Source organism: Phycodurus eques, chromosome 2, assembly GCF_024500275.1.
Source record: "Phycodurus eques isolate BA_2022a chromosome 2, UOR_Pequ_1.1, whole genome shotgun sequence".
NCBI lineage: Eukaryota > Metazoa > Chordata > Actinopteri > Syngnathiformes > Syngnathidae > Phycodurus > Phycodurus eques.
The window spans coordinates 4,747,678-4,763,414 of record NC_084526.1 but is presented as its reverse complement, the minus strand read 5'-3'; the positions used below and the strand labels follow the sequence as shown (position 1 = coordinate 4,763,414).

Here is a 15,737-nt window from a genome sequence, read left to right as displayed (position 1 = left end):
TCGAGATGATCCCTCCTCTCTCGAAGATCTCATTTCACTTTCCATCCACCTTGATAACTGGCTACGGGAGAGAGTGCGAGAGAGGGGTTTAGCACGCACAAAATTACTTCCACCGTGGCCACTGCACCATCAGTACCTCCCCGCCTTTTGCACCTCCAACTGCCCTTTCGTCACCCCCCACTGCTCCAGATGAGCCCATACAACTAGGTAACACATGACTAGATCCCCAGGAACATCAGCGTCGTGTCACCCAGCGACTGTGTATTTATTGCGGTAAATCCGGTCACTTCATTGCCACATGCCCCTTACACCCAAAAGACCAGGCTCACCACGACCCAAGAGCGCCGTGGTGAGCCAAACCACTATTTCCTCAAGCTCTTCTTCCCACATGACCATTTCTGCTTGCATTCTTGGTCTCGCTCACAATACACCAATAGTTGCCTTCATTGATTCTGGTGCTGATGACATTTTCATTCATCAAGGACTGGCACCTCAGTTCCAAATCTCTCTCCAACCACTTCCGTCTCCGAAGAAAGTTACAGCCTTGGATGTGCGAGTCATATCTCCTGTTACCCACCAAACAGTACCATTCACCCTGCTTATTTCCGGAAATCATCGTGAGGACATCCCTCTTTTTGTCATCCCTTCTCCTGAGACCCCGCTAGTCCTCGGAATTCCCTGGTTCAAAAAACATAACCCCGCCATAGACTGGACGCACTGGATGGAGCCCTCACTGCCATTCACACTGCATGCTCTCTGCCGTACCACCCTCCTGTAAACCACCACCATCTGCCACACCTGTTGACCTTTCCCGGGTACCTGAGGAATATTATGATTTCTCTCCTGTTTTCACCAAAGACGTGGCCATTTCTGTCATCCCTCCCCACCGCCCTTACGACTGCACAATTAATCTTCTACCGGGGTCCGCTCATCCCTCCAGCCACCTCTTCAACCTTTCCCGCTCTGAGAAAAAAAGCAATGGAGGACTACATCCGTGACTCTCTGGCTTCTGGACTAATTCGGCCTTCCTTGTCTCCAGTAGGGGCCGGCTTCTTCTTTGTCGAGAATAAAGAGACCACTCTCCACCCCTGCATAGACTACCGTGGACTCAATGACATCACTGTGAAGAATAAATCACCACCACCCCTCATCGACCCCTCTTTTGAACCCCTCTGTGATGCACAGATATTCACCGAATTGGACCTACGAAATGCCTAGCACCTCATCCGTATCCGAGAGGGGGATGAATGGAAAATTGCTTTCAATACCCCTCTCAGACACTTTGAATACTTGGTAATGCTATTTGGATTAACCATCGACCCCGCAGTCTTCAATTCCTTCATCAATGACGTCCTCTGCGATATGTTAAACCAGTTTGTTTTTGTTTACTTGGACTACATGCTCATTTTCTCCCGCTCCCCGGAAGAACACCACAGTCATGTACGCCAAGTCCTCCAGCGCATCCTTGAAAACCGCCTGTATGTTAAACCCGAAAAATGTGAATTCCACCTCTCCTCCATACACTTCCTAGGCTAGATCATTGCCAAAGGACAATTGCAACCAGACCCTGCCAAAATCCAAGCAGTCGTTAACTGGCACACTCCCACCACCCACAAAGAACTACAATGTTTCCTCGGAATCGCCAATTTCTACCGCCGCTTCATCCGCAATTATAGTAGAGTCGGAATTCCTCTCACCAGTCTTACCTCCACCAGCTCTCCGTTCCAATGCACCCCAGCCGCATCCCAAGCCTTCGACCAGCTGAAAACCCTTTTCACCAATGCTCCCATCCTACATCACCCAGACGCCTCCCTCCAGTTCGTGGTAGAGGTGGATGCCACAGACACTGGGACGGGCTGTTCTCTCGAAGTGGGACCCCTCTTCCCAAAAACTTCATCCTTGTGCCTTCTTTTCCCGTCGTTTATCCCCTGCGGAATGGAACTACGACGTTGGCAACCGAGAGCTGCTAGCCATCATCTGGGCATTGGAGGAATGGAGGCACTGGCTGGAGGGGACTAAAGTACTGTTTGTCATCTGGACTCACAAGAACGTTGCTTACCTCCGTTCCGCCAAACCCCTTCACCCCCAACAAGCTCGCTGGGCCCTTTTCTTGAGCCGATTTAATTTCAGCCTCTCTTCCGACCTTGATCCCGCAATGGCAAACCTGACACCCAGTCTCGCATATACTCACCCCTCTCCAGCCCTGCATAACATTAACCTTTCCTCCCTTCTTCCTGCTCCGTTGGGGCAGCTACCTGGAAAATTGAACAGATTGTCAAACACGTTCAAGAGACTCACCCTGATCACAAGACCGGACATCCGAACTGACTATTCGTACCTGATTCCACACGCTCTGAGGTCCTTCACAGTGGGGCCACAACTCCAAGCTCACCTGTCATCACCTGCACCATCCATTTCATCCAGCAACATTTCTGGTGTCCCAGCCTGGTCAAAGACACCCGGGAATTTGTCCAAGCCTGCTCTGTCTGTGCCCGAGGGAAGGCTTCACACCTGCCCCCAGCTGGTCTGCTGCGCCCCTTACCCGTCCCAAGCCACCCTTGGTGCCACATCGCTTTGGACTTCGTTGCCGGCCTACCCCCTTCTGAAGGTAACACTATAATTTTCACTATTATCGATCGATTTTCTAAGTATGTCCATTACATTGACCTTCCCAAGCTTCCCTCTGCCTTTGAAACTGCTAACCTCCTTGTTTATCATGTTTTCAAACGCCATGTATCCCCATCCACACAGTCTCGGACCGCGGTCCTCAGTTCTCTTCCCTTGTTTGTATGGAGTTCTGTAAAGCGGTGGACGCAGCACCCAGCTTGTCTTCCGGGTACCACCCACAGACCAACGGCCAGACAGAGCGGGCGAATCAGTCTCTGGAATCAGCTCTTCGCTGCGTTGCCACACGCAACTCCACCTCCCGGAGCTCATTCCTCCCATGGATTGAGTACGCCCACAACTCCCTCACCAGCTCCGCCACCGGTATATCTCCATTCATGGCCTGCTACGGTTTCCAACCTCTGTTATTTAAGGAAGAGGAGCATGCAGTGGCAGTTCCCGCGGGATGGGATTGCCTGAAAAGGGTCCAGTCCGTGTGGAAGGACATCAAAGCAGCCTTGGTCCGGTCCGCGGAGAAGAATAAACGGCTCGCGGACCTTCATCGGTCCCCTACGCCTGAGTACAAGGTGGGTCAGACCGTTTGGCTTTCCTCCCGTGACCTCCCACTCCAGACTGAATCCTGCAAACTCACTTTGCGCTTTATTGGTCCGTTCTCCATCACTAAAATCATCAATCCCACGTCAGTACAGCTTAAACTTCCGCAATCTCTGAAGATTCAATCAACTTTCCATGTGTCACTACTCAAGCCTGTCTCCACCTGTGCTCTTAGCCCTCCAGCCGTGCCCCCACCGCATCCCGCATTATCGACAACCATCCAGCCTTCACGGTTTCGCGCATCTGAGATGTGAGGCCCAGGGGGAGGGTTTACCAGTACCTGGTTGACTGGGAGGGGTATGGTCCGGAAGAGCGCTCCTGAACTTCCCGAAAGCTTATCCTTGACGACTCCCTTCTTTCGGACTTTTACACGGCTCACCCGGGGAAGCCGGGCAGGACGCCAGGAGGCGTCCTTTGAGAGGGGGTACTGTCATGAGCTGTGGCCTGCAATACCTTTGTTGGAGCTCAGGTGGCGCTCTGCACCCCTCTCGCCCTCTCTCTCTCCCTTCCCATCTCTCTTTGCAGGACTCAGCACCTCCTCGACCATGCACTTGTCACCAATCAGCCTTCATTACTACCTGCATTAAAGCCTGCCAGATCCCGGAAATCCTCGCCAGGGTATTAGCGTTCTCCTACATGTTCCTTCCGTGTTCCCCGCTGTGCTGACCTCCTCCGCCACGCCGCCAAGCCATCCACCTGCTCACGCCACCGCCGACCGCACGTTCCTTGTCTCGACAACCTGCCACCAACCTGACAACCGGTCGTCTCTCGTACTCCCAGGTTTTGTGATACGATAGTAATTATCCTACGACCTGCATCTGTACTCACCCGATTGTGTTCTTCCCCGTCTCCAGTGTTCCTTCCGTGCCTTCCCCGTTTTGCTGACCACTCCAGCCATGCCACAAAGCTACCCCATCTGCTTACGTTCCCGCTTCCTGCTCGCTCCTCGTCCCAACGGTCTTCCACCTCGCTTTGGTATTACCCTGAGCCAACCAACAATAAACCATTCTAAATGTACTCCCTCCTACTACGCTCCGTGACACATACAACTTTTTAAAACTCTCGTGTCTGAGCAGACAGTCACTGTGAAAGACATAAATAAAATGTGTGATTACGGCCTTGAATGGTGTATAAATGATGGTGGGTTTCTTTCTTTAGTTTAAGTTATTTTAAATATTTCCCAGTATTGCGCTATTTATGTCAAACAAAATAAAGTCACTGTGATTATGGACAACATAAATACACGATATAATGCATATACAATTTGTAAAAAGATTGCATTATAAGTTGATTTGTCATTTTCCTCCACTTATTGCACTTTAAAGAAAATACAACATTGTTGATACGGTTATTAATATTGTTTGGTCAGAGTATGAAAATGACAATACAGTTGCAGACAGTGTGTGTGTGTGTGTGTATGTGTGTGTGTGTATGTGTGTGCGTGTATGCATGCATGTATGTGTGTGTGTGATATCTTTACAAGCGCTGTAAAATAATTGTAAAATTTTTGGAATGTATAGATTTTACATTTAAGTAAGTTGTTCCTAATGCTGCAAAGTAAGAAAGCATTACAGGCTTAAAGCAAATTATCTAATGCATTAACAGAAAGCACTTTCTTCCAATTTTGTAGAACAGAAATTGCAGAGATTGTACTTTGAATTACAGTGCCTAACAACTGTAACCACTTTTAATCACAGTTTATTCAAATCTCTCAATCAAGACTTACATAACTGCCTTTGGTAAGGGATGACTATTTGCGAAAGGATGGATCTGTGGTACAAAAACATCTTTAAATCTTACTCATTAACAAAAATCTCAGTGAGGATTTCACCAGAAATATATTGCAATTAATGAAAACAGAAGTCAATAAAATATAACATACATAATCAAAATATATTAAAAAAGTTTTTTGAGTGCTGTAAATACTCTTTTAAATGTTTGTCTGCTTTTCTTTACAAATGAAAGTTCCCTGTGGTGGTTGATTCAACTGGAATGTTGTTGCCCCTCTTGTGTATTCTTTGTCTTGCTTTCACTGGAGACAAGAATAAGCTTTTTATTAACACTAACAGGTAAAATGATTTCACATCGATTGATTGATCAAATTTCACTCACCATCAGTACACTCCATCTGGGGTTTCTCCCACTGCCCATCTGCTTTACAGCGAACCACTGGTGCGTGGCGCTGTTTAAACCCTGGGTTACACTGGTACCGGATGATTGAGTTGATGGGGTATTCCTCCCTCCTGTTACCAAACATATGAGCATTCTCCACCTCTGGAGGGGCACCACAAGCCACTGAAAAAAATAATAACGATATACCAGGAGGTAATGGACATGGACAAAGATGTAAGGCCTAGGCTGACATACTTGGGCCTTTTTTGCAGGTAAATGGTAGATGGTAGTTGCAAGGCACATCATTCCACTGGCCCTTGTCATGCCAGATCATCACCACGCAGTCTTCTCCTGAGTTAACGTAATTATCTGGCTGATTTGACTTCCAGTTTTCATATTGCTGTAGGCCAAAACATATGTAGTTATACAATAATAGTATAAATAAAGTAAAATAGGTCATATTTGGTATGACAAAGTACAGTACAAGGCAGTACAGGGAACAGATAAGACAGATATTCAAGGTCCAAACCCCAATTCCAATGAAGTTGGAATGTTGTGTAAAATGTAAACTAAAACAGAATACAATGATTTGCAAATCCTTTTTACCCTATATCAATTGAATACGCTACAAAGACAAGATATTTAATGTTCAAACTGATGAACACGTTTTTTTTAGTTTTTTTTGTGTGCAAATGTTCTCTCATTTTTAATTTTATCCCAGCAGCACATTCCAAAAAAAGCTAGGACAGGGGAAACAAAAGACGGGTTAAGTTGAGGGATGCTCGAAAAACACCTATTTGGAATATTTCACAGGTGAACAGCTTAATTGGAAACAGGTAAGTCTCATGTTTGGATATAAAAGGAGCATCCCAGAAAAGGGTCAATTGTTCACAAGCAAGGATGGGGCGAGGTTCACCACTGTGGGAACAACTGCGTGACGTTCGATCCCTCAGGCAGCACTGCATTAAAAACCGGCATAATTGTGCAAAGGATATTATATTAAGGATATATTATATTAAGGATATATATATATGTGGGCTCAGGAGCACTTCAGAAAACCATTGTCAGTTAACATAGTATGTCGCTACAGCTACAAATGCAAAGTAAAACTCTACCATGGAAAGCGAAAGCCCCATATATACATAAAGGATTCAAAGAATCTAGAGCGATATCTGCATGTGTGCAGCAAGGCCGAAAACCAACATTGAGTGCTAGTGACCTTTGATAACTCAGGCAGCACTGTATATAAAAACTGGCAACATTGTGTAAAGGATATTGCTACGTGGGCTCAGGAACACTTCAGAAAACCATTGACAGTAAACACATTTGGTTGCTACATCTACAAATGCTAATTTAAACTCTACCATGCATAGCAAAAGCTATATATCAACAACACCCAGAAAGGCCGCTGGCTTCTCTGGGCCGGAGCTCATCTGAGGTGGCCCCATAGGATACAACGTATCCTATGGGGCAAAGAGGAAAAGGACCATCCAGACTGCTATCAGCGCAAAGTTCAAAAGCCAGCATCTGTGAAACATACAGGTTTTGGAGCAACATATGCTGCCACCCAAGCAACGTCTTCCAGGGACATCCCTACTTATTTCAGCAAGACAATCCCAAGCCACATTCTGCATGTATTACAACAGCATGGCTTCGTAGTAAGAGTGCAAGCCTGCGAGCAGTCCAGACCTGTCTCCCGTTGAAAATGTGTGGCACATTATGAAGTGTAAAATAAGACAACAGAGACCCCAGACTGTTGAGCAACTGACGTTTTACAGCAAGCAAGAATGGGAAAGAATTCCACGTACAAAGCTTCAACAATTAGTGTCCTCAGTTCCCAAACGCTTACTAAGTATTGTTAAAAGGAAAGGTGATGTAACACTGTGGTAAACATGCCCTTTTTTGGAATGTGTTGCAGGGATCAAATTCAAAATGAGTGACTACTTGGGGGGGACAAAAACAATTAAGTTGAACATGAAATATCTTGTCTTTGTAGTGTATTCAATTAAATATAAGGTGAAAAGGATTTGCAAATCATTCCCAACTTCATTGACATTGGGGTTTGTATTTTATAGTCCAAATTATTCTGCGAACATTTTACGTTTGCCAACTATGTAACTACAGTATATTGATCTTTATTATAATCCACATGATCGATAGCACTGCATGTAAAGTGCTAGTTTAGTCTGTTGCTACCTTTTTTTTTTGTTGTTGTTGTTTTCAAACTTGGAGGGATTGTTGTGCATGATAAAATAAGCCATTGACGACTGGTATTTGATGTTTGGTTCCATGAGCCTGTCAAAAGCTGCTGCTCCCATGGGGCTATACATTTTAGCAAATGGTAATTGATTGTGGGCCTTCCCTTTTTCAAGTTTGTACTTAACATTCAAATGAAATTGTGACATAAAATTGTATAGCAGCTTTAATCAGAACAGTGACACACGATAAACATAAAAAAGAACACAGCAATCATTGATACCACTGTTAACCCCAAGTAAACATTTTGGTTGTTTCATGCCGAATCCCGTTTACGGAAATCCCAAATTCACTATCGTAATTCATATAAATCTTACCTTCCATTAAAATTGGATAATTGTACAATTATTGACTGTAGGAATACTTTAGGCACATGAATGGCTGATTAATGCTGTCATGAACTGGGTTTTAAATTGGTAAAGTCTTTGTGGAGTGGTTTGACACTAAGAAATGTCAAAGATACCTCTGGTACACTGTAGTTATTAGTGATGCACAAAAATGAAAATGAGGAACCCGAGGGGCGGCAAGGTGGTCGACTGGTTAGCGCTTCTGCCTCACAGTTCTGAGAACCCGGTTTGCCTGTGTGGCGTTTGTATGTTCTCCCCGTGCCTGCGTGGGTTTTCTCTGTGTTCTCTGGTTTCCTCCCACATTCCAAAAACATGAATAGTAGGTTAATTGAAGACTAAATTGCCGGTAGGTTTGAATGTGAGTGCGAATGGTTGTTTGTTTATATGTGCCCTGCGATTGGCTGGTGACCAGTTCAGGGTCTCGCCAGAGTCCGCTGGGATAGGCTCCAGCATGCCCGTGACCCTAGTGAGGATAAGTGGTACGGAAAATGGATGGATGGACGGAGGAAACCTAGGCCGAAAGCAAAAACACAGAATGAAATTACAATGGCAATTATTAGTAAAATTGCATTTATGACTATGACTGAAGAGCTGCCAACCTAAAGAAATTCACTTCCAGAACAATTTGCATAAATTTCCATATTTCTATAATTATTGAAAGAACATTACTTAGGGACAGTTATTGCAATATATTATGTAATAGGATATAAATAATTCTGCATACTGTTCAATTGCACAACATCATCATTAGTCTATAATTGTAATGTTTAAAAAAATATGGCTTGAATATTTGTGTCATGAACGGAACAGAGGCTAGGACCCAAAAATGCAAGACTCCAAAACAAATGGACAGTTTCCAAAAAGAGAGGTTTAATAGACGGACATAGGTCGGTACACGGGCAGGCAATCCAAGAAGGGAAACAGTATCCAAGAACATGAGGCAAAGAGGCAAGGTCGATAATCGGAACAGGGTCAAAGTCTTACTGTGAGTCTGTGACAAGGAATGCTGGAACGTGACGACAAGGTACAACGAACTGGCAACGAGTGGGAATGAGACACGAGGTTAAATACAATCGGTAATTAGGTATGAACGAGGCACAGGTGGTGAAGATGCTCACAGGAGCAGGTGTGTGAGAAACGAGAGAGAGGAAGACAAAACCTGGAACACACGCACACACACACACACACACACACACACACATGACAATTTGTTATTTTAATAGATTAATTGCATCAACCTTGCAATGGTGGACACATTTGTATGCTACTTTTGTTTTTCCTCTATCCACAATTGTTGCTGAAACTATGCAAATGTCGCCATTGTGGGACTAACTAAGGTTATATTGTAAATATCATATTAATGTACATTTTCTCAAGTGACGTAGCGGACTAGCGATGATGTACTAATTAATTTCCTGTGTGGCTGTCTGGTGTTATAGTGTACCGTAGTTTCACGACCATAAGGTGCACCATATTAAAAGGCGCAGTCTCAGTTACGGGATCTATTTCTGTATTTGACACATACATAAGGCGCACCATATTATTGGGCGCAGGCATGGTAAAACATACGCTAGTATGCATGCTATCGTATGTTTTTAAAAAGGCAGCGGGACCAAAACTGTGTTCGGTTGTACTTTATTGAAGTACTTAACAATGTAAACAATGAGTTCGGTTGTACTTTATTGAAGTATTTAACAATGTACTCACATTTTTTTTTTTTATCAATCCTCATCCACAAATCCATCAAAGTCATCATCTTCTGTATCTGAAATGAACAGCTGGGCAAGTTCTCCATCAAACATCCCGGGTTCCCTCTTGTCATTGTCGGAGTCAGTCTCGTTGCCGGGGGGCTGTTCAGCAATGATGCCGGCTTTCGCAAATGCTCGGACAACAGTAAAAGCAGATACCTTAGCCCAGGCATCCACAATCCATAAGTGTGTCTCTTCGTAGGTGCCATTTTCGTGGGTCCTTCGCCAAACCGATGTTGTTTTGCACAATGCACATACCGGCGCGATATCCCTACTCGGGGCTTTCCTTTAGCGTCCTCTGTCACGTGCACCCTTACCCCTCTAATGTCCACATCAGTCACGTCCGCCTTTCCTCTATATCAGCAGCGTGTCAGCAGGAAATGCTCCCAGTCAGTCAAGCGGAGCGCTCATCAAAGTCACACAACAACATTTACAGATTTTGGAACTCGGTGCACACATAAGACGCGCCGCATTATAAGGCGCCTCGTCCATTTTGGAGAAAATTTAAGAATTTTAAATGCGCCTTATGGTCATGAAGATACGGTATTACGGTATTTTCTCTCAAGACACTTAAGAAATTGCCTGCTATTTCACTCTTCAAATTTGGTTACTCGACGCTAGAATGCGGTTCCAGCCAGACCTACAGTGTCAAAAGTTTACTTTATCAGCCAATGACTTATTTTGTTGTCTGGCAACTACATGTCATGATACCCTAGCAATTAGCATGGCTTCATTGTCTTTCTCCTTTTAATTACTCCTCGTCCACTTGTCCACCATACTTGTCAGAATTGTAGCTTATATGCTGCTATGGAGGCAATGATTAGTGACTTATGCTGTGTTGACACCGGACACGAAGCAAATTTTCTCCTCCATGGCTCAGCATCATCTTTAGACATGTTAGCTGTAGCTTGTAGATACAATGGGTATGGAAAGTTTTCAGACCTCCTTAAATTTTTCACTCCTTGTTATATTGCAGACATTTGTTAAAATCATTTAAGTTATTTTTTTCCTCATTAATGTACACACAGCACCCCATATTGACAGAAAAAAACAGAATTGTTGAAATGTTTGCTGATTTATTAAAAAGAAAAACTGAAATATCACACAGCCATAAGTATTCAGATCCTTTGCTGTGACACTCATATATTTAACTCGGTGCTGTCCATTTCTTCTGATCATCCTTAAGATGGTTCTACACCTTCATTGGAGTCCAGCTGTGTTTAATTATACTGAATGAACTTGATTAGGAAAGCCACACACCTGTGTATATAAGACCTTAAAGCTCACAGTGCATGTCAGAGCAAATGAGAATCATGAGGTCACAGGAACTACCTGAGAGCTCAGAAACAGAATTGTGGTAAGGCACAGTTCTGGCCAAAGTTGCAAAAAAAAATCTGCTGCACTTTACGTTACTAAGAGCACAGTGGACTCCAGAATCCTTAAATGGAAGACGTTTGGGACGATGACAACCCTTCCTAGAGCTGGCCATGCAGCCAAACTGAGCAATCGGGGGAGAAGAGCCTTGGTGAGAGAGGTAAAGAAGAACCCATAGAGGCTGTGGCTGAGCTCCAGAGATGCAGTCAGGAGATGGGAGAAAGTTCTAGAAAGTCATCCATCACTGCAGCCCTCCACCAGTCAGGGCTTTATGGCAGAGTGGCCCGACGGAAGCCTCTCCTCAGTGCAAGACACATGAAAGCCCGCATGGAGTTTGCTAAAAAACACCTGAAGGACTCCAAGATGGTGAGAAATAAGATTCTCTGGTCTGATGAGACCAAGATAGAAATTCTTGCCCTTAATTCTAAGTGGCATGTGTGGAGAAAACCAGGCACTGCTCATCAGCTGTCCAATATAGTCCCAACAGTGAAGCATGGTGGTGGCAGCATCATGCCGTGGGGGTGTTTTCAGCTGCTGGGACAGGACGACTTGTTGCAATCGAAGGAAACATGAATGCGGCCAAGTACAGGGACATCCTGGTCAAAAACCTTCTCCGGAGTGCTCAGAACCTCAGACTGGGCCGCAAGTTCGCCTTCAAACAAGACCATGATCCTAAGCACACAGCTAAAATACCGAAGGAGTGGCTTCAGAACAACTCCGTGAGTGTTCTTGAATGGCCCAGCCAGAGCCCTGACTTAATACAATTGAGCATCTCTGGAAAGACCTGAAAATGGCTGCCCATCAACGTTCACCATCCAATCTGACAGAACTGGAGAGGATCTGCAAAGGGGAATGGCAGACGATCCCCAAATCCAGGTGTGAAAAACATTATTCCCAAAAACACGCATGGCTGTATTAGCTCAAAAGGGTGCTTTTACTAAATACTGAGCAAAAGGGCTGAATACTTATGGCTGTGTGATATTTCAGTTCTTCTTTTTTAATAAAGCTGCAAAAATTTCAACAATTCCGTTTTTTTTAATGTCAATATGGAGTGCTGTGGAGGAAACAAATGAACGTAAATGATTTTAGCAAATGGCTGCAATATAAAAAAGAGTGAAAAATTTAAGGGGGTCTGAATACTTTCCGTACCCAGTGGAGCTGCATTGCAAAATGGCGGGCAACAATAATTCCCCCTTTGACTCATTCTGCCTCCATACGGCTAGATATGATGTCGAGCATTTAGCCACATTAGCTGCAACTCGTAGGTAGCTGGAACGGCACGTAATAGTGTTTAACAAGCATTCTCCATTAGTACCCGAACAGCGGAAAACAGTGAGGTTAGGTTACTACTCAATGTTGACTCGCCATTTTTTATTAATTTATTTATTTGCTATGCCCACTTTAATGTCTGAAAATATCACCCTAATAGTTTGGATTTCATGGATGTCAAATGGGCGGCACGGTGGGCGACTGGTTAGAGCGTCACTAGGGTCACAGTTCTGAGGACCTGTGTTCAATCCCGCCTGTGTGGAGTTTGCATGTTCTCCCCGTGCCTGCGTGGGTTTTCTCCGGGCACTTTGGTTTCCTCCCACATCCCAAAAACATGCACGAATTGGAGACTCTAAATTGCCCATAGGCATGACTGTGAGTGCGAATGGTTGTTTGTTTCTATGTGCCCTGCGATTGGCTGGCAACCAGTTCAGGGTGTACCCCGCCTCCTGCCCGATGACAGTTGGGATAGGCTCCAGCACGGCCGCGACCCTAGTGAGGAGAAGCGGCTCAGAAAATGGATGGATATTTATAGATATGTGCCCTACGATTGGCTGGCGACCAGTTCAGAGTGTACTCCGCCTCTCGCCCAAAGATAGCTGAGATAGGCTCCAGCATTCCCACGACCCTAGTGAGGATAAGCGGTACGGAAAATTTATGTATGTATGGATATTTATATATTGTATATGCAGTATATAGGGCTATATCAGTGACTTCCAGATCAATGGTTTTTCACATTGTCTGGAGACATCTCCCACACATCTTCCTGGTGAGGGCGCAAATATTTTGGTCTCCTGGGTACCAGAGTCACTGAGACTGATCAGCCTTGGCAGTCTCGGCGACGTCTCCGCCAGGGAGATAAGGGTCTAAATTATAATCAGGTATTGCCACTCACCAGTGGAATTCCATCTGTCCAGCGGAAGTCCTTTTCTATTGTCTTGTCATTTAGTCCAATCCACTGATAACCTTGCGCATTTGCTATTGGGGGAAAAAAGGGTTACTCAGTCGGCTCACGTCTTTACAGTTTACAGTATCTCAACATATTCTTCAGGCACTCACAATTGACAAAGTGTTGCTCCTCTGGTGTTATGATGCTGACCAGATGTGCATTCAGGTCCCTGCAGCGTTGCTCGGCATCCAGCCACATCTCTCGAACACTGAAGTGCAGGTAGCAGTTCCCCTGAAATTTAATCCAACCTTCTTCACACTGCTGCTCATCTGTAGTCACAAAGCCAAGGAAGGCTGATGTGAAGTTAGAAAATAACCCAATAAAGATCCCATTTTAATTGCAGCTGTGTTTTCACATTTTAGGATTTGCAACTGAATATGAAATGGGAGGGACTACTCGAAATGGGTTAGAAATAAAATGTGCAAGCCATGGTGATAAACAACTTCTTATCATACAGTACTCAATGCTGCTCTCAACCCATTTACAGCAGTTGTTCTGTCTTACATACGAAGTTTATATTGTAGCGTGTCGTGGAATATGTGGGCATCGTGTTTTGCATGCTTTGCAGGATTCAGTGGCAGTTTGTTTTATAGTGATTATCTTCAGTGGTGCCTTGAGATACAAGTTTAATTTGTTCCTTTACCACGCTCAAAATTCAAAGCACTCATATCTGAAATAATCTTTACTTATTGAAATGAATGGAAATGCCATTAATCTGTTCCAGCCTTTCCCAGAAGACAAAACGATTTTTTTCTCCAGTTAAGAGGAATTTCTTACCTTGCTGACAGTTTCAGCTGTCACTCCAACCAAGTGCTTACTGGTCTTATTAACAGATGATGAGATCGGGAAAACTTCAAAGTAATATTCTCGACCCGATCAAATCCGGTCTCCACCCCGCTGCCGCCACTGTGTCCCAGGTATGCTCCCTCATCCTGTTGATGGTGTTGTCTCCATGCTTCCATATCTCTATTGATTCCTTTATCTGTTGTTTGTATTTAATGGTTTCTGAAGTGATGATAATCCCATTTTCCCAGTTCATGATGTGGTTGTTTCTCCTGCAGTGATCTGTTATTGCAGATTTTTTGTTTTCTTGCTCTGTTGTCGGTTTTTGCGTCCTGGTGAATGGTCCTGCTGTTTTCCTTTTTTTTTTTTTTTTTTTTTTCCTTCAGGTGCTGAATGTTCATATGGTTTCTCCAAAGTAAGTTTTATTTCAAGATTTGCAAGGGATTTCATATATGATGTCACATTTCTTATCCGGTGTTATCGTGTCTTTGGGGTGAAAGAGTTATTATCTCCGTTTTTGGTATGATTTAACTCTTGTATTTATTTGGTGATTTCTCATAATGCGTTCTGTTATTCCTCAGATGTATGGAAGTGTCAGCTGTTAATAAGACACGTCACACCAGAAAGCAGTAACAGCTCTGATAAAGGCTGGAGTGACAGCCGAAACTGTCAGCAAAGTAAGAGATTCCTCGTAACCGGAAAAATGTTTTAATTTTTGTCACACTTCATCATTTGAATGGCCATTGTGCTGCTCTTGCTGGTGTGCCCATCTTGGCCACCTAGGGGCAGTATAAGACAGACAGACAAATATACTGTTCAATGAGACGTCTCAGCTCCTCCCAGCTAATTTGTATGGCACTAATATGAGTCGTTTCTTGCAGAGGATAAATAATATATGATTGTGAGTATTGTTATATTGTCTGTGTACTTGTGTTACTTTACTGTTTGTGTTAAGTCCTTTCCTTAAAGAGTTTTAGCACCGAAACATAGATGCTCATTAGCATTAGCATTAAGCTAGCGGAGTGAAAGGCTAAGCTATGTGGTTATTTTAAATGCATAAGGTTAAATTGTCTTTGTTCACATGCTTTCACATGTATAGCGCTTTTCTACAAGTTACTCAAAGTGCTTTGAGACTGTCTCCTCAGTCTCCTACTGGTGACGCAGCAGCAGTAGCAACTGGAGGTTCAGTATCTTGCTCAAGGATAGTTGGACATGGTCACAGGTGCTGAGGATCGAAGTGACAACCTTTGGGTTGGGAGACGACCACTCTACCACCTAGGCCATGCTGCCTCCGAGTTACTTGTATCTCAAGGCACCACAGTATAGAAATGTGTTTATGTTGTGGCCTGTTGGTGAAGCAATCGCAGTGCTGTATTGTTTTTGTACATGCATTTTGTACATGTATGAGCAAGATTGTTACAACAATTGGATGCTTTGGTTGTACATACCAGCTGGGCATACAGTGCATCCAAAACGTATACATGTTTACATGACCTATTCTGTATCAGTATGACATGCTTGGACCCCCAGTTGCCCAGATACAAAAAATCGTACGTCATTAAGCATCTGTTTTTTAAAGTGAAACTTGAAATGTGACAATAAAAACTACCATGTCGTGGAAAAGAGGCTTTTCTTCACTACATTTTTAATGGGAACCAACCGTCCAAGGCCACACAATTG

The 15,737-nt window shown here is 44.1% G+C and overlaps 1 protein-coding gene across 10 annotated transcripts in view; it reads right to left on the bottom strand.

The window, feature by feature from the left end:
• Nucleotides 1–4,935: 4,935 nt before the first annotated feature.
• LOC133395517 (aggrecan core protein-like) overlaps nt 4,936–15,737 on the bottom strand; it is a 50,658-nt gene continuing 39,856 nt past the window's right edge. For 5 of the 10 annotated variants that reach the window (XM_061664508.1, XM_061664534.1, XM_061664499.1 and 2 more), the window contains 5 exons: nt 13,385–13,567; nt 13,221–13,303; nt 5,587–5,731; nt 5,332–5,514; nt 4,936–5,251 (listed from right to left, as the gene is read on the bottom strand). In XM_061664508.1, the coding sequence (XP_061520492.1) occupies nt 5,172–5,251; nt 5,332–5,514; nt 5,587–5,731; nt 13,221–13,303; nt 13,385–13,567 (674 nt within the window). In that variant the 3' untranslated portion in view covers nt 4,936–5,171. Of the gene's footprint in view, nt 5,252–5,331; nt 5,515–5,586; nt 5,732–8,816; nt 9,094–13,220; nt 13,304–13,384; nt 13,568–15,737 lie in introns of those variants that run through there. The other 5 variants (XM_061664516.1, XM_061664543.1, XM_061664568.1 and 2 more) reach the window with 4 other exon arrangements.